An 18867-nucleotide genomic window follows, 5' to 3' on the forward strand; every position below is an offset into this window, starting at 1 on the left:
GGAAGGAGGTCCAAAGTTTTAACTAGGCATGACTTTCGCCTGTCCTACCTCCCAACATCCATCTTTTCTCTGTGCCACGTGCAATTATATAAACTTCTATCATGTCGCCTCTTTTCTCAACCAGGTATGTCCAAAGTCTGCTTCGGGGGCGTAATCCGGCCCGCCAGTCGGTTTAATCCAGCACCTGTGGCAGTTTATTTCCTGGGGTAAAATCCTAAAAAACACTTCAACCCTAGAAAAAGATCAACAACTATGGCTGGCCCTTTGTTTGGCCCTCACGGCCCCTCACTTCATCAAATCTGGCCCTCTTTGAAAAAAGACTGGACACCACTGTAACTAAAAAGTCCCAAAGGTTGCAACCTTTCCTCATGGAAGTCACTCCACCCCCTTGATCCTTTCGGGTGCCCTTGGCTGAATCTTCCCCCTGGCTCCAAAGCACCACAAAACGAGTTATTTGAAAGGGGGAAAGGCCAGCCAGCAACCGCTGCCCTTGCCTAGAGTCTCCCAGGAGCCCCTTTTGGCCAGTGGGGTGTGGGTGGGTGGGTGTGCGCGCTCTGGGGCACGTTGGCAGGCAGTCCCTGCGAGTCCCCTGCACAGCAGACGTCAGCCACCTGTGTTGGGGCAACCTGGGGAGGGGGACGCAGATGGCAGCATTGGAGGCTCATTTCCTGGGGTTGAGGGCGAGGCCTTGCACACCCAAATGCCCTTTATTCCACCCCACCCTGCTTTGAGAAGGTGCAAAGGACCAGCCTCCCCCCTCCCAATTTCACCACAGAGCGCCAGGAAGCAAATCCAAACCCATGGTTGTTTTTTTTAAAAAGGCATTCAACTGCTTTTATTTCAAAGTGGCTGACCAGCGTTTCCCAACCCCCTAGAAAGGACTAACTCAAAGCGCGGGACCCGCAAAATGGCAGGGCCAGGAGAGGAGAGGAGAGGGGAGAGAGAGAGAGAGAGAGAGAGAGAGAGAGAGAGAGAGAGAGAGAGAGAGAGAGAGGCGGCTGGGCAGAGCAATTTCCTTCCGCAGAAATGTGGCTCCTGACCCCCCTCCCCACGAGTGGCACAGGCAGCGGGTCGGAGTCTGGTTCTGAGCACCCAGGGAAACTGCCAGCAGGCCGGGATTGGGTCCGGAGAAGGAGAAGAAGAGCAGGTCGGGTCGGCCGGCTACAGGCTACGAGAGAGCAGAGGGGTAACATTGCAGTGGGCTGGACTGGATGACCCCTGGGGGTCCCTCCTCCCTCTAGGATCCTTCCTTCTTCTGACCCCTGGGCACTGGCAGAAGCCAGGCCAGGCCAGACTGCCTCTGGGTCAGGGAGCCCTCCCCCCTCCTGTTCCCCTGCCCACACCTCTCCTTGTGGTCTCTGCTGGCCTCCTCCTCTTCCTCTTCCTCCTCGTCCTCTTCCTCCTCGTCCTCTTCCTCGGAGGCTTCCTCCTTCCCCTCGCCTCCTGCCGGCGCATCAGCGGCTCGGCTGCTGTTCTCCTCCTTCTCCCCGCCATCTGGGAGGAGGCTGCTGGGCTGCTGCTTCTTGGGCTTCTCCGGCTCCTTGGGGGCGTCTCCCTCACAGCCTTTGGGCTTCTCCCCCCCAGCGCCCTCCTGGTCCTCGCTCTCCTTGGCGCGCTTTGGGGAGGAGTCCTGCAAGGCGGACAGAGGGGGTCAGGGAGGTTCAGCCCCCCCAATACCCACATGTCTCCCCCCAGCACGTCTGTGCAGCTCAAGAGCTGTGGTGCTTCTTGCGCCGCAGGGGCTGGGCTAGATGGCCCCGGGGGTCCCTTCCAACACTACGGTTTTATGGTTCATTGTAGGCTCTTCAGCAGAAGTTGGGGATCCTTGAGCTGCGATTCCTGCCTTGCAGGGGGTTGGATCAGCCTTGGGAATCCCCTTCCAACTAGGAACCCTTATTAATATGGGGGGGGGGCCAAAAGCTGGGCGCAAAAAAATTAAAATGCAGGAGATGCTAAAGCAGCAGCACAGAACAACGTGACAAGAAACCCAGCCTTGAGTGTCATCGGTCTGTGGACCTCCCTGCCACTTGAGACGCAGCAGTCGCCTTCTGTGCCAACTTCTCAATGCCTGCCAAAATGTTTCTATTCCTATGCAGGCAATTAAGAATGCAATCCCCACAACTGTTTGTCAATCCTGGCTTTTAACCTTTTTTACTCTGAAATTGCTGTTAATTTTTTTAATGCTTTCATAAAAATATTTTTAACGCTATTTTAACGCTTTGGTACGTCTTGTGATTTAGCGGCGAGGCAATACTTCTATAAAGAGATAAAGCGGGATGTGGGGACCTCAGGGACCCACAAGACACAGCACCCAGGATCCGTCCATGGGAAAACACTGCCGATCGGGGCAGGCGTGCCTGCCTTGCCTGAGTAAGATCCCTGGCTCAACATCCCACACCAGAGGCACCTCTAGACAGGGCCGGCAGGGAGACTTGTGCCTGGAGCCCCAGAGAGCCCCTGCTGCTGCTGCTGCTGCTGCTGCTTGCCAGTCAGAGCAGGCAACACTGACATGGACGGATGCTTGGCCTGAGCTGGGATGGAAGCAGCTTCCGACACCAGCTCACATGTGAGAGCGCAAGAGGAGCAGATCCCCAGGAGATCTGCAAGGGGCCACCAGCCCAGAGGGGGACCTTGCCTCACCGGAATTGGCCACCTGCTTTGGTTGCTCAAATGGCCGTGGGGGGGCCAGGAAGTTCACTGGGTGTGACCTTGGGGGCCAGTCGCTGGCTCTCAGTCTAACCTACCTTTCAGGGCGGTTGTGGGGATTAAATGGGGAGGGGGGAGAACCATGTACCCCACTTTTAGTTCCTTGGAGGAGAGAAGGCAGGAAAGGAACGCAATCGATTGATCAATAAAACCCTCTCGTATCCTGGGAGAAGGAGAAAGGGTGCCCCACAGAGGAGCCCCCACGTTCTCTGTGCCACAGATCCTTTTCCTGCCCTCACTTTTAACCCTTTGCACCCCAGCCGGCCACTGTGAAAGGGCTGTGTTGGAGGGGTGGGCTACGTGTTGCCTCCCCCCGCCTACCTCCAGGAGGGCCCCCTCTGCTTTCCTCTTGCTCCCGGCCTTCTCGTTCTTCTCCTTGGACTGCTCGTCAATTACCAGGTTCCCCTCCTCGTCGCTGCTCCCTTCGGGGGTCTCCTTCTTCTGCCCTGCTTCCGGCTCCCGCTCGGCCCCCGCGTCCTCCGTGGGGCCCTTTTTCTGGGTTGGCTGTGGAGGAAGCGGCAAAAAGCGCACACTCAGCCTCGGTTTCCCCACTGCGGCTGGAACCACGAAAAGGCCTCCCATCTCTGGGGCCTCGGAGGCCAGGAAGGAGCAGCGGGCCCCACACTTAAGGCCCATGGGATCCCAGGAGCGCTAGTGCGTTTGGACCACTGGGAATTGCAGCTCTGCTGGGGGGGGCGGAGGGTGTTTTGAGGCGTGGCTGCCCACAGCGCACCTGGTACCCGGATGCCTTGACGGTGGGGTTATGCTCTATCTCCCAGAGGCCTTCGCTGAAGCCTTTCCGCTTGTTGGCCTTCCCAAATTTCCCCTTGCACTCTTCGTACGGGAAGAGGTCCTTCGGTCCCAGAAACGCCCTGGGTGGAGAGAGAGAGAGAGAAGCTGCGAGTCACACACACAGACAAGGGCCGTGGGCTGGCCCAGACCAGCCCCTGAAAGCCCCACTGGAGAAGCCTATAGGTGTGGCAGGCCTAGCTTAAAGTTTTTTTAATTTATGCGTTTCTTTGGAGCATCTGTATGGCCTGCTCCTCAGCCAAGAGGCGACATGATGGCCAGCTAATCTCTGAAGGGCCATCCCATGAAGCCAGCCTGTTTTCTGCTGCTCCAGAGGGGAGACCCTGAACCTGTGGCCCCTGGGGGTCCCTTCCAACTCTACAATTCTGATAGGCTTTCAACATTTTGTCTGACAGCCCTGGCCAGGGAGCAGTGGTGGTGGAATGCCTTAAAAAACCCAACTTTAAATTGTCCCATGACACCCCCATGCTGGACCCCAGCCCCAAATCACACAGGAAGCAGCAGCTCCAAAGTCTGATATCCACACACACACGCGCAGCTCTGCTCAGGTGCAGAAGCAAATCCCCCTCGCAAAGGAAAAACTGGGCGCTTCCTTCTACTCACGTTTCATGGGTCCCGAAGAAAAAGACCTGGTACTTGTTGGAAGCCGATTTCACAGCGGACTCTGGCATCTCATCGATCTGGACAGAGAGGAAAACAAGAAGTTTTTTGGCGTCACAGAATCTGGAGTCGGAAGGGACCAGGTTATCCTGTAGCTCCAGATTGGCCAGGCATGTTGGGAGGGCTGCCTTGAAAACAATGCTTCCACTTTATATGTAACAAAAGGGTGAGCTGTCCTGTGGTGACGAGGAGAGCATTTTTGGCTAAGGATTTTTCTTCCTTTGGTCTCTTTCTCCCATTCCCCCTCTAAGCAAGGGGATGAGGCTGCTACAATTTTATTTCAGTTACAGGAAGGTAGCCGTGTTGGTCTGCCATAGTCAAAACAAAATAAAAAATGAGGGGTTCCTTCCAGTGGCGCCTTGGAGACCGGCTGGGTTTGTTCTTGGTATGAGCTTTCATGTGCATGCATGCCAAGGGCAAACTTGGTTGGTCTCTGGGGTGCTACTGGAGGGAGGTTTTTTATTTTTTATTTTGTTTTGACAATTTTGTTTGTTAGTGGAAGAAGACAAGATCCATAGCTGAATGTAATCACCTCTGTAATACGCACCATGCATTTAAAGCACCCCTCTGAAACAACAACCACCTGAGAATTGTGGTTGAAGGGCCCTGAGAATTGTTGTTCTGTGAAGGGTAAACTACAGTTATCAATATTCGGGGGGAGGGGAGCGATGTGCTTTTAATGTGTGACACACACACGGCATCTATAGTCAATGTTGCTGACTGAATGTCCTGGCACTTTTAAACTTGCCCCCTTTTCAGGAGGGAGAACAATTCACCTGGATCAAAACAAACCTGTTCCCATTTGGGGGGGGGCATGAAAAAGAACCCCTCCTGCCACCCTCCCATAGTGCTCTGGAGCAGCACCCAGGGGTGAAAATGATATTGGTCAGTTGGGGGGAGTATCAAGCATCCTATCAGAATGGAATGCGCAGGCTGGAGAAAAATGAGTTTGTAGCAATAAATTATTTTGAAGCCAGAAAAAAAGGTTCTGCAGGTTCTAGTCTGAATTGAAATCTCAAGGTATTTCCTTATTTTCTCCACAATGGTGCTGAGCGCCCAGTGTCAGATTTTGGGACTAAGGTTGCAATGACTATTTGAGCTGCTGAGATCACAGACAAGGCCAATTCTTTTGGCAATATACCTCTGCTGGTATCATCAAAAAGATGGAGGCGCATTAAGTCCAGACGATAAGACTGAGGTTGGGAAAAGCTGGGCAGACGTAGCATCCCATGAACTGTGAGAGATTTGGAGAGGACAGGTGCCTGGTGTGCAGAAGGTGGGAATATCTCCCAACTGGGAGGCAGCTCTAAACAGGGGCAAAGCCACAGAGGAGAGAGCTACAGACCGCAGTGGAGCCTCTGGGCTCAGGGGCAGTCTAGCGCAGAGGACCACTGGAAAAAGAAAGGAAAGCAGCAAGCGGGTGGGGAGGGGACTTTGCATCCTGCAGGAGGGCTCTGAATTAAGCTGACGGGCCACTGGGGGCACCAGGACATTCTCCACCCCCCAGGTCTTATCGGGGGGGGGGGGGGATAAATATATTTTTGGGATTTTAAAAAATAAGTTATGTGAATTTGTTGCTCAGTGTGATCATTTTGTATTTTTTAATGTATTCCACCATTTTATGTATTGCAACTTGCTGTTATTTTTTATCAGCTATAATTTATTAATGATTTGTTCCAACTCTTCTTCTCTATTATAAATCACTGATTTTTTTGAGTTAATCTTATTGTGTATTACAATATTTCAAATGGATTATAGGACATTATTTGATAAAAGTTCAAAAAACCACAGAATTGTAGAGCTGGAAGGGACCCCACAGGTCATCTAGTCCAACCTCCTGCAAGGCCGGAATCTCAACTGTTTAAGTTGCTTAAAGTCATATTTTTAAATTATGACTTTTTGACATTGGTTTGGATCTGTGACTTTTATTGCATATGCTGTTGTTTCTTCGGATTGCAAACTGCCTCAGGTGTGGCAATAGAGGAAGATGGTAGACAAATTAACACTGAATGTTGAAACGAAAAGCCCAGCAGTTGGGTTCTGTTTAAAAGGCCCCGTCTTACGGGGGGGGGGGGCATGGATCTGGCAGGCAGCCACTCTTAATTTCGGCACAGGGCCAGGATTGCAAGGGGACAAGGGCTCCCTGCCCCCGCCCCCTTCTGGCCAATGGTAAGCTCCTGTCTAGACTGCCGCACCAATTTAGCTCAGCAGATTCTGCAGCAGGGATTGGGGGGGGGCAGGGAGGAACAATGGCCAGGCGGCAACCGGCCCCTGCAGATGGGAAGAGAGGAGGAGCACTTCCAAATTCCTGCTGGATTTTCTTCTCCGCCTAACAAAGGCCATCCAACTCCCTCCCTCCCATGTGATTTTGGCACTGCAAAGCCACCTGCTGGCTTGGGGCTGCTCTGATCTCCACAGCTGGCCCCCAGGGTCTCCTTTTGCCACCTCCAAATGGACAGGATTTGCACCCAGCCGCAAACCAAAACCCAAAAACCATGACTCCTGGCTCCCATCACCCCCAGCTGGCTTGGCCAACAGCCAGGGACTTCTGCAAGCAAAGCAGCTGCCCTACAGGCTCTCACCCTAAACACAAAGTAATATTCTAGTCCTCATTATCCCAAGCGAATGACTGGCTTCTGCACAGGAGGCAGGCGAAGAGCATGCTGGACTTGGTGGCCAATTGGTCTGATCCAGAAGGCTCTTATGTTCTTAGGGAACCTCCAGGTCCAGAGGCAGTCTATCTTGACTCCTAGGTTCTTCAGGGTACTGGAAATCGGGGTGGTAGGCTCATGGGCCCCTATGGTGGCCCTCCCCCCGTCTACTCCCATGGCCTGCCTGGCATTTGGCCGACCCGCATCGAAAGGAGGGGAGGCAGGAGTCTTCCTCTGACCCAGATGGGTGCTTCTTAAAGGGTGTGTGTGTGTGTGTGTCATGATGCTTAAAAGCAAACATTAACTAAAGCACTGCTGAATGGGCAGATCCCCAAGGCCAGCAAAGCACTTGGAGAAACACACACACAATTTGTTGCCTCTGTCTGCCCCTCTCGGCTCCTCAATGCCCCCTCCAGGCACCTGTCATGGATGCTTCAGCTGCCATCCCTGCATTGCTGGGGGTTGGACTAGATGACCCTTTGGAGTCCCTCCCAACTCTACAGTTATTTTATGATTCTGTCCAGAAGCTGTTTGCTGGCAGCCTGGCTTGAGAAATGCCCCTCCCCTCCATGTGGGCCCCTCTCTTGCCCAGACAACAGGCTCCTCCCCCCTTGATTCTTCCTCATGGACAACCCCCCCCCCCGCCCCAATCTGGTGATTGTTAAAAAAAAAAAAGGTTGGAGAGAGACAAAAGGCTTAATCCTGCTCTCAGGTCCCCTGAGCCATTTCTGAGCTGCAGGAAGAGGCAGGTGCTGCTTCTGGGGGGGGGGAAGGTGTGGAGGGAAACCCAATACCCCCCAACCACAAAGGGGAACAAAGGAGGCTCTCAGAGGGAAGGAGGCAGGTGGGCTGCAGAGGAGGAAGAGGAAGAGGCCCAGCGCCTCCAAAGGGCGGGGGGGGGGCTGCAGCCCCCACCCTCAGAACCCAGCAAGAGCCCTGCAGCAGGATCCGGCCAAAGGGGGCCCATCTCTCCCACTGGCCAAATGCCCCCAAGAACCTAGGAGTCTACATAGACTGCCTCTGGACCTGGAGGCTCCATCACAACAGGCTGCAGTTGCGTCAGGCCAATGTCTCCTGCAAGAGGCAGCAGTGATGGCTTTAAAAGAGGATGAGAAAAATTCACAGGCTCTTGCGGGGCGGGGGGGGGGGGGGCTTTCTTTTGGAGCCTCTGGCCGGCCCCTGTGAGGGCAAGAGGCTGTGCCAGATGGGCTCCCTTAGGCCTGATCCAGCAGCCAGACTCCCCTTCTGTTCCTGTGGACCTTCCAAGTCCAGAGGCAGTCTATCTGGATTCCTTGGTTTGGAGGGGTGTTTGGCCATTGGGAGAAGAGGAGGCTGGAGCAGAGGGGCCTCTGGCCTGATCCAGCAGGCTCTCCCTCTGGCCCTGCCCTGCTAGCCGCCCTCCGCCACTCTTGCTGAGTCACCGCCAGGAGGCCCCTTCCTGCCTCTCAGCCTCGCTTGGGTTTCCTCAGAGGGAGGGAAGTGGCCACACACGCACCATGGGGGGGGGGACGCCCTTTGTCCCACCTGAGGATCTGGCCAACAGGCCGGCCTCATTCAGACTTCCGCCATTATCACTGGGGTGGAAGGAGAAGGAGAGGAGCAACCGCTGCAGCCACTGAGGGTCAACAATGCCTCCCTCTGCCACAGAGCAGCTGCTTGGCATGCAGAAGGTTGCAGATTCCCTCTCCGCAGGCAGCATCTCCTGGTAGGGCTGGGAATGCCTCCCCCAACCCAAATCCCTCTAGTGAGCAGCTGCTGCCGGCCAGTGCCAACAATACTGAGCAAGACTGACCCGGAGGCAACTCCCGATGTTTGGAACTGTGAGGACTGGGACCATATCTGTGTTTCCAGAGGGAAGGCCACAGATTAGCGGGGGAGCAGACTGCCTGGCCTGCAAAGGGTCCTGGGTTCAATCCCTGATGCCTCCAAATGGAGATGGGGAAAGGCACCCCCTGCCCCATGCAGACGGATGAGCAAAGGGGCTTCTGGGCTCCCAAGAGCAGCCATGGAGGGCTGAAGAAGATCCCCAGCAGGGCCTGTGCAAAGGGACTGGGCACCCACAGCGCCAGCACCTGCCAAGGCAACCTGGGAAGCCTCACCCACTCCAAAGGGGCAGGTGCAAAGGTTGGCTGGAATCTGCGACTGGGTGCGAAGATGGACCTCGCCCAGGCAGGAGTCCTTTCTAAGATGAGCCTGCTGGAGCAGCCCAAAGGGGGCCCATCTAGTCCAGCCTCCCAAACCAGCAAGAACCTAGGGATCCAGATAGACTCCATATAAACGTAAGGAGAACCTGGCTGCTGGACCTGCATTTAGCCCAGCCTCCTGTTCTCACATCAGCTCAATATAATCTAAAAACCTATGACAGACTGCCTCTGGACCTGGAGGGTTCATAAGAACACAAGAAGAGCCTGGTTCCTGTTCTCACAGGGGCTGACAAGCAGGATCTGAGCACAAAAACGCAGCCTTCAATAGCCCTCTCCACCTCCATGAATTTGTCCCTTCCTCTTATAAACCACCCACGTTGGCGGCCATCCCTGCCTCCTGTGGGAGGGAGTTCCAAAGTTTAACTCCGTGTGTGAAGGACTTTCTCTTCTCTGCCTCTCTTTGGCCTGACAGGGGAGGGAGGGGAGCCCAGCCAGAGGGCAGAGGGCCAGAGCAAAGCAAAGCAGGCCTCTGCCCTCTGCCCCTGGCCCCACATTAACACACGCATGCAAGCACACACAGGCCAGGCACCTCCGCCAGGAGGCTGTGCCAGAGGCAGACTCAGCCTGGCAGCAGCAGCAGCAGCAGCAGCAAAAGAAAGAGGCCTACCTTCCAGCACAAATCCAGCTCCGCCCTGCCAGCCCCATGCCTCTCCACCTGGGGCTTGCCCACTGTGGGGCAACCATGCAGCCAGGCAGGGGCAGAAGGAGGGGCAGTTTCCCCTCCCAAACACTCCTTTCCACCCAAGGTTTTTGGGGAGCCTGATCAGCATTATCTGGAAAGTGATGGGGTACATGTGTGACATCAGCCTAACAAATCTGTGCAGGTGGGGAGGACACCCAAAGGAGCACCTGCAACCCCCCCCCCGGTCTCTGGTGGGTGGCGGGCGATGGAGATGACCATCTGGGCCAACAGGAAAGGCCGGCTAGGAAACAGGTTTCCCTGGCTTGGGGGGGGGGGCAGAGCCTGATTGCGACAGGGCAGGCCAGCAGGCAGGGGCCTTCAAGGTGCCCAGCGTGGGTGTGTGGAATGGGTACCAGAGAAGCCCCTTTCCCCACTCCCTGGTTGATCCCAAATGCAACCAGACCGGGCCCTGGATCAACCCAAATCGTAGAGTTGGAAAGGACCTCCAAGGGTCATCTGGTCCAACCCCCTGCAATAGTATGTGCAGGGATGAAGCCCGTGTCACTCCTAAAGCGCAGAGCCTGCACAAAGGGGAGAGGGAGTTGCTTTCCTTTTGCTCTTTGCAAAAGGAGCAGGGTTCAAAAGCAGCCTGGAACAGAGTGACTAGTGGAGGCAAGCCTGGAAACCGGGGGGGGGGGGGGGGGAGAGGGAGAGAGAGAGAGAGAGAGAGAGAGAGAGAGAGCGCCAGCCTGGCAAGGCAGGTGTCAGGAGGCCCGAGTCCATCTCCAGAAACCACTAGCCACCTTTCCAAGAAAGTCACAAGAGGGGAAAACAAGCCCTATTTGTTTTCCACCATCTCATAGGAAGAAGAGCCTGTTTGCTGGATCAGGCCCAAGAGGGCCAACCAGATGCATCTTTCAGAAAACCCACAAGCAGGACCTAAGCACCGGGCCCCCTCCCTTCCTGCATCTTCCAGCCACTGGCATTCAGCAGCAATGCTGCTTCCAGTTGTGGAGGCAGAGCCCAGCTATCCTGGCTAGTAGCCCTCCATGGCCCTCTCCCTCCTGCATAAATTTGTCCAACTCTCTATGAAAGCCCCTCCTTGCCCTGCATGGTTGGATCCTGCCCCTGATGTGGCAGCAGCTCCAATCCTCCCGCCCCCCCCCCCCGTGCAGACCCACAAGTAGACTTCTTCCACTGAATAAATCCTTTTTATTTCAACATGCTTTTAACATTCACTGCATTTAGATCACTAGCTTGTTTGATCTTAGTTACGTTCTGCTTCATTTCTTATTCAACTTTGCTCGATTTTGACTGCTTTGTTTATTCCCTTCTTAACCCAACTTTGTGTATTTGGGTATTTTAATAATAATAATAATAATAATAATAATAATAATAATAGCAATAGCAGTAACATCCATTTTTCTTTCCTCTCAATCTCTCCAGGTCTTCTGCATTTTCTGCTTTGGACTGTAAGCCATTTGAGGACAGGACCTGCCCAGTTTTGGCTTTTGAAACTCTGCAAATTGTAAACTGAACAGCTCCAATATAGCTGCAATAAGGAATGCAATGTTAGGTCATCCCCCCATGGAGCTCAGCTCTATAAATTGCATCCTTTTGCTAAGAAACCCTCCAAACAGGTTGATTCGCTCAGCGTTGAAACAACGAACACTTCTGAGCTGCCTAAATGGAGCCGGTTAAATCGGGTCTGCTGGGTGAAGCGCCTGTGCTCATTTAAAACTCCTGATGGGTTTTAAAATAGACTGTAATTGTTTGGGCTGGTAATGTAAGATGCAAGTGTTATAACTGAACACACAGAAGCACATAGAAAGTAGAAGATAAAATTGCATCAGGAGGATGCACACGCTAAGTGGGGGCCAGGGAGATCCACTAGGCCCTGTGGGGCACCGAAGCCAAGCCAGGCCAGGGGTCCTGCTCTGCTGGCCTCCATGGGGTGGGGGCCCAGAGGACCCTTGGATGTGCTGAAACAGGAGCACCCACCTCTTGCAGAGACAGCATCTGTGCGGTGGAGGACAGAGCCACCCATCCCCTGAGCCCTCCCCTCCTTCCCTCCCCCCAAACCGCAAGGCTTTCCTGGCTCCCTCTTGGGAGAGAGGCCTCCTTCCCCCCCCCCCCATCTCCTCCAACCGCCAGGCCACAGCAAGGAAGAAGAGAGCCAGGCTGCTTCTGTTTTGTTTTGCAAGAGCGGCAATGACAAAAGGCAGCCATTCCCAGGCCCCGTGGCAGCAGGGTTTCGAGCTGCCGGGTGCAGGCAGAGGCAAAAATGGCTGCACACCAAGGGAGGCCAGCCTGGAGGAGAAAGTTTTCACTGGGTGCCCATAATTCCCTTGCTTTCAAAAAGAGGCCTGAGCAAGCCTCCACTTTGTGGCTGGGAAGTCTTCTAAAGGGGCACACACAGGGCCACGCGATTCCTGCCAGGGCAACCTAGAAATCCGTTTCCCCATTGACCGCTCTGGGCGTGCCTGGCCCGTTGCAGCAAATCAAGCCACGACCCTGAGAAGGTTCCCTGGCAAATTAACAGGCCTGGCAGACGCTGCCATGGGGCACCCCACACTTGTGGCGGCTCGCAGCTCCCTTTGGAGCAGCGGAGGGAGCTGGCTGTCTGATCTGGGGAAACCCAGGCCCCATGGAATGAAACATGGGGGAAAGCGCCACCCCAGGACTGGGGGGAAGAAGACGACGACTCAGGACCCCCATGGCCAGCTGCAGCAGCCCCATGGAATGGTGCATTAAAAAAAAACCAAACCAGGCTTTTCTGAAGTTTAAGGTGGATTATTTTAGAAGTGGAGAAACATTAGCACAATCCTATTATGCATGTCTACTTAAAAGAAGAAGTCTCCTTTAATTCAGTGGGGCTTACCCCCAGGTAAGTGGCTTTGGGTGTAGGATAGCAGCCTCAATGCTCCTTAACAACCTGGTTTGAAATACCCGAATGCAAAAGAAACACATTTAGGTCATAACTCATTTCACCTTTTTTGCGTTCCCCAAGTAGCTCATTTATTGTTTATCTTTATGTAATGTTTAATCGGTATAACATATAAAAGGAACAGGAGCTTGTCAGCGTAGCCAGAATCCATGGCCGCCTTTCAAGCACAGTGCAGCCCCCATTTCCTTTGTAAGAGAGTGAATCGGGAGCAAAGACGAGACTCTTGAGGTCTAGCATCATCAATATGACACAAGAGGCCGTCTATTATTAGATCTTTTGTTTGTATTGGCTTATGCCAAACGAACAGCATGGCCATCTACTTTCCTTATCATGGAGAAACACTCCTCTACCCAGGACCTACCAGCCGCCCTTACTTCTGGAAAGTTCTTGGCACCTTGCCTTCAAGAAAGTGATATTGCTTAGAATCATAGAATGGAAGAATCGGAAGGGGCCCCTGAGGGTCATCTAGTCCAACCCCCTGCAACGTGCAGTTTCCCATCCCATGTGAAACCACTGGACCTTCCTTAGTGTCCTTATACGCAACAGCTCCCCTAAGCAGATACAAGTTCTGTGATCATATGGGGTTGGACTAGATGACCCTCGGGGTCCCTTCCAACCCTACGATTCTATTAAATTTTGCAGTGCAAAACCTTTGTGGGCTCCGATGCTGGAGAGGTGCTAGATTATGCTCCTGGGTAGCATTCAAGGTTCAGTTGGGTTGGAAACAAGATACCCAGTTGATGTGCATGCTTCCACTCCAGAATACATATATTAGAGTGGAAAACTGGAAAGTTTATTTGATCCAGGGATTTAAAAGTGATGCCTTTGGGGGATGGAGAAACACTGAATTAAAATCGCAAACGGCCCTGATGTAAAACATCCCACCCTGATTATTGGAATTAAATACCTGTGAAAATGAAAATAAGTCCCTGGGGGAAAGCTCAGCGCTGGGGCATATGCCCTGCAGGCAAAGCGTGCCAGCTGTGACTCCTGGCATCACCAGAAAGGGCTGGGGAAGCCTGCCATTCAGAGACCCTGAAGAACACCTGCCAGTCAGTCAGATGAGCGTCAGATGAATGGCCCGAGTCAGTATAAGGCAGCTTCTCATGCTCCTCCCTAAATTGGCCATTTATCCGACACCCCCCACCCGATGATGCTGAACTCCAGCTCCCGTGGGACCCAGTCAGGATTGGCCCCAATGCTGAGGGACTGTGAGAGTTGGAGCCCGTTGTGCAATATCTAGAGAGCTCCAGGCCAGCCACCCCCATCAGGAAGTTTTAGGTTAGAAAGGTCTATTCTACTCCCTGTATAGGAAGCTGCCTCATACAGGCTGCTGGTCCGTCTAACCCAGTACTGCTTACACTGACTGGCAGCAGCTCACCAGGGCTTCAGGCACGGGTCTCTCCCAGTCCTCCCTGGAGATGCTGAGGATTGAACCTGGACTGCTTGGCATGCAAAGCAGGTGCTCCAAGCATCGAGCTGCGACAACGTCTGTGTTAGAAACTCAGATATATAAGCGAGGAGCCAAATGGCTCCTTGAACCAGGTTGACAGTCGCCAAAACAGAATGTCTAGTTGCCATTTAGGGGCCAGACAGCTGGAAAGTCATATTTGTCAGAACAACTTTTTGGTTTCCGAAATTTGTTCCGATTACGCAGATAAAATATAACAGACAGAATTCTACAGGATGTGTTGTTAGTGGGTGAAAACAGGCAAGGCCCAAGGATCCCTGGATGGTGGGAGTGTCAGGAGCCATCCTGGCACCTGGGCATCTTCACTTGGTCACAAGTGGCCAACAGCCAGGTGCAAAATGTGCTTGGCGAATTCTGAATGCTGAGCTGCATCCCTTCTGCAAGAGGAAGATTCTAGTCCTCATGGTTTCCCACAAAAGTCTGGTTTAAATAGGAACAGAGTTGGGCCATTGGGGTATCTAGTTCAGTACTGTCCACACCAGGGACAGTGCTCCCACCATCCCTGGCGACTGGGCATGTGGCACTGGCAGACTAGCTCCCTGCGGGATTTGGGCCAGGACATAATGTAATTAACAACCAACAGTAGAGAAGTTTTGGAAACATGCTGTGCTGGTTTGTGTGAACATGGAGGGGTGGGTGTGACAAGATTTTGGCAACGTTGCGGGAGCTGGAATATTTAATTGATTAAAGGCACCCCCTAGGGGGATCCTAGATTGACAGGCAAAACACACAAAGTTTATGGGCTGTATCCAACTTTAGCCACACAAATATTTACGAAAATATATGCAGATTTCACTGCTCACGTCAATGGGCATTTGAGGGCCATGGAGCCCAGTTATAGGCAGGTTTACTCAGAGGTAAATACAAAAGTGTTTCTCTCACAGCAACAGACCCATAGAATTGTTTAGCTGGAAGAGACGTGACCCTGTTAGAAACTCAGGTACAGTATATACCGGTAAGCTAGGCGACAAATGGCAACTTGAATCCAGGTTGCGCTTGCTGCAATGGAATATCTCTTTGCCAGGAGGTTGGACTAAATGACCCTCAGGGCCCCTTCCAATGGTACAATTCTATGAGCTCAACTACATCGCTTGACTGCAGCTTCCTCTTACAACAATTCACTTGTCCCAGTGTGCAAGAAGGAGGAACACACACGGTGGAAATGGAAATAGCTATGGAGAAAGGCTATGGAGGTTTTTAAACCTGGCGCCCGGAAATCTCCACATGGGCACAACTGTATCCACACCAGTAGTAAAACGTGCCTGGCTAATTTTGAGCACTGCCTGAGGATCATCTAGTCCAACCCTTTGCAATAAAGGAATAAGCAGCTATCTCATACGGGGTTCAAACCTGCAACCTTGGCATTATCAGCACCACACTCTAATATAACGAGCTACTACTCAATTTCCCCTTTTTCCCATTTTGAGGAAAAACCCAAGCTTCTAGCCCTCATGGTTACAGGAATAAACAGAAATAATTAAATAACTGAAGACGCAACAAGTGAAAAAAGAAGACACACATGTACTTATACAGAGCTTTTTAAATCCAAACATTATGTCAAGAATCCTCTTAACATTCCTGTAAGGTAGGCTGGTATAACGCTGCACTATTACAGATGGAGGAAATGAGAGGTTTAGCTTTTGGCTAATGCTCTTGACCAGCGTTCGAAACTCCCATTGTTCTAGGTGCCTTCATTAATGTGCAGTTCTGCGCCTAAGATTTCAGATTAAAACTGCCACGGCTGGAACGAAAGGAGGACCTTTTTCTGCCTCCCCCCTTCCAACCACTCTTTGAGGATTGGAGAAGGGACCCTCATAAGAATATTAGGGGAGGTGGGCAAGGGAAGTATGCCTTTGTTTTTTGCAGTCTTCAGATGAAGACAAGACCATGTGAAAAATGAACACAAGGTTTTAGCTGCAGTTCATTCATTTTCAGCTTTGTATTCATGTTATAAAAAAATCATGGCTAGACATTCCATTGTTGCGCCCATAACCTAGGTTTAAGGTGCCATTTAGCTCCTAGCTTTCATATCTCAGTTTCTAACACTGCTCTTGACCCAACAAACACTACACTCCCCCCCCCCCCGTAGGTATTCTCATTCAAAATGGGGTGACACCCTACCCAAATCCAACTGCCATAAGCAAAGGTAGTAAAGGGGTTTTTAGAGGCCAATGTGGCAGCGCAGACCCTTTCCCTAAAATCATGCAGGGGAACTCTGCGGCAGCACAGGAAGTCTGTGTGAGAGGAAAGTGATACCCCCCCCAACACACCATCCAACATGGAACAACAGTATTTCTTTTTAAAAGCAACTAACAACTATTATTATGTTTAAAAAAAAAACACCATGGGAAGATAGTGTACTCTCCTTACTTGGAAGTTTTTACGCAGAGTTCCTGCCAGAATTATTTAGCTGTGATTCCAGCATTGGGGTGGGGGTGGGTTCAATGACCCCTAGGGGGCCCTTCCAACTCTACCATTCTATGATCCAACTCAACAAAAAAGGGGGTGCGGGGTTGAAACAAACAGCAAGGCCAGCAAATAAAGTTGTTCAAAGAAAGTCAACTGAAACAAAATGTCTGCAGAGAAGAGGCCTGGTGGATCTCTCTCGAGGGAGATTTCCACAGCCTTGGGGCCATGCCAGAGAAGGCCATGCAGCTCTGAGTAGAAGCCAGCTCTGCACCAATATAGGATGAAATTTTGGAACAGGGAGATCTGATGTAAATAGTGGGGGGAGAAACTTAGTTGTTTTGGCTGCTGATGGGAGGAAGCCTCTGACCTCAGAAACCGCATTCCTGGAAGACACATCAGTGCCACCTCTTGCATGCTAGCCTTCCTCATTCACAGCCCAGGGTGGCTAAGAACACCCGTAAAAAGGAAAGAAACAGCACACCTTGTAGTAAACAGCCTATGACAAATCAGTGGGATTCAACAGAAAGGGCTGGAATCATAGAATGGTCTGGTTGGAAGGGACCCCAAGGGTCATGTAGTTCAACCCCTTGCAGTGCAGGAATCTCAACTAAAGCATCCAGATGGCTGTCCAACGTCTGCTTAGAAACCTCCAAGGAAGAAGATCTCACCACCTCCAGAGGGGGTCCGTCAAACTGTATACAGTGTTAGTCCTACTCCGAGTTCAACTCACTGAAATGAATGATTGTGACTTAACTTGGGTCTGTTATTTTCAGATGGCTTGGCCTTAGCTGGGTACAGCCCACCCAACAATGTTCTGGATCAGGAATGGCCAACATGGTGCAGACAATGCTGGATTCCAATTCCTATCAGCCCCTGCCTGCCACCATGGAAGATGGTGAGAGATGATGGGAGTTGTAGTCCAACAACAGCTAGAGGGCATTTATGACCACTTCCTCCTTTTAGGCCAGTGTTTCTCATACAGTACTTGGGTCCCCAGGTCCTTTTGGACTACAACTCCCACCATCCGTAGCAAACAGGACCAGTGGTCAGGGATGAGACCAAACTTTGGGAAACAGAGTTTTAGGTAGAATGCACCAGGCAGCGGCCACTTAGGTTTCTAAGCAAATAACTGGACGCTTTTCAATCCCAAAGAATTCAGCTCCTCAATATTAGTATATTGCTATTATTGCAAGCAACTAATTCTACCGAATGAATGACAATCACGAAAGAAAGGGTCTCCTGTTCCCCCCAGAGCAGAAACCGGGCGCAGGTGAGGTGGCCGGGCCCGCGCGGAAGGAAACGCGGCTGCCTCGAGCAGGCCTCACCTGCGCCTCGTGCTGCAACCTGGGCAGTGCGAGGCAGCTCACGGGACCCGCCCTGGGAACTCCCCGCCACGAACGGGCTCAGCTTCGCCGCCACACGCGGAGCCGTTCCGGCGAGCGTAGCCCCCCTTTCTCTACAAAGGCCGCGAGGCGCCCCTCCGCCCGCCCAGGAACGCAACCCAAAAAGCCCGCGCGGCGAGGGCCCTGGAGGGGCGGCTCTGGCTGGCAGCGCCCGCCCGCCCGCCTGGTGCTTATCTGCGGCCCGCCAGGGCGCCCGGGACCTGCTTCTTCTGCCGCCGCCATCGCCGGGCCACGCGGCCTCTTTCCCGCCGCCCGCCCGCCCGAGCGACGAGGGCGCCCTCGCGGGAGCAGCCTTGCCCGACCTCGGCGCTGCCTTGGCTGCGCGCCCCGAGGCCCCTTCCCGCCCTGGCCGCCGGCCCCTGCAAGCGCCTTACCCGGGCGGGCCAGTGCGGGTAGCCCTTCATCTTGGCGAAGACCAGGTCGCCGCACTTGTACTCGCGCTGCCGGTTGGAGCGGGACATGGCGCGCCGCGAGGGCCGGCGGGCGGCCTGCCTCTGCCTCCGCGAGCGAGCGGGAGACGGCGAGGGAGAGCGCCGCGCCTCCTCCTCCTCCTCCTCCTGCTTCGGCTGCTGCTTCGGCTGCTCCTCGCGGCGGGCGCTGCTCTCCGGGCCGCCGCCGCGCAACAGTTTGGCTGCCGGAGGCGCGCCAAGGGCTCCCCGGGGGCGCTTGTTTGTGTTTGAAAAGCGGTGGCGAGGCTGGCTGCCGAGGGAGGGAGGCCGGGCTCCGCCTCCTCCGCCTTCGCGCTCGCCGACGAGGCCCCTGCCTTTCCCCACCCCCTGGCCGCAAGGAGGCGGAGGCGCCGCCTGGAGAGCCCGCCGAGGGCGCACCAAGGGAGGCGGGGGGAGGCAGCCCCCACCGGGGAGCCTCTCCCGCCCCGGGAGCCCGCTGCTGCGCGGAAGATACGCGGTCCTCACGGCCGCCCGTGCGCCGCGCACGTGGGACCCTTGAGGCAGCAGCCGCCGCCGCCGCCGGGAAACCCTTTCG

At 53.6% G+C, this 18867-nt stretch overlaps 1 protein-coding gene across 1 annotated transcript; it reads right to left on the bottom strand.

Moving 5' to 3' along the window:
- Nucleotides 1-983: 983 nt before the first annotated feature.
- HDGF (heparin binding growth factor) lies at nucleotides 984-18410 on the bottom strand. The gene is made up of 6 exons (XM_033174686.1): nucleotides 18258-18410; nucleotides 4120-4196; nucleotides 3440-3578; nucleotides 3028-3210; nucleotides 1344-1630; nucleotides 984-1168 (listed from the first exon to the last, which is right to left on the bottom strand). Exons 1-6 carry the CDS (start codon nucleotides 18342-18344, stop codon nucleotides 1162-1164), a joined length of 780 nt encoding a protein of 259 aa, XP_033030577.1. The 5' UTR covers nucleotides 18345-18410; the 3' UTR covers nucleotides 984-1161.
- Between the last annotated feature and the right edge of the window lie 457 nt (nucleotides 18411-18867).

This window comes from Lacerta agilis, chromosome 17, assembly GCF_009819535.1.
Source record: "Lacerta agilis isolate rLacAgi1 chromosome 17, rLacAgi1.pri, whole genome shotgun sequence".
NCBI classification, from domain to species: Eukaryota; Metazoa; Chordata; class Lepidosauria; order Squamata; family Lacertidae; genus Lacerta; species Lacerta agilis.

Bases quoted from the DNA above. Each gene is read 5' to 3' on its own strand.
- HDGF (XM_033174686.1), bottom strand. From the start codon at position 18,344: ATGTCCCGCTCCAACCGGCAGCGCGAGTACAAGTGCGGCGACCTGGTC. The intron at 3,579-4,119 runs GTGAGTAGAAGG...CTCTCCACCCAG, and splicing joins TTCTTCGGGACCCATGAAAC to GGCGTTTCTGGGACCGAAGG. The intron at 1,631-3,027 runs GTAGGCGGGGGG...TCCGCCTTGCAG, and splicing joins CAGAGGGGGCCCTCCTGGAG to GACTCCTCCCCAAAGCGCGC.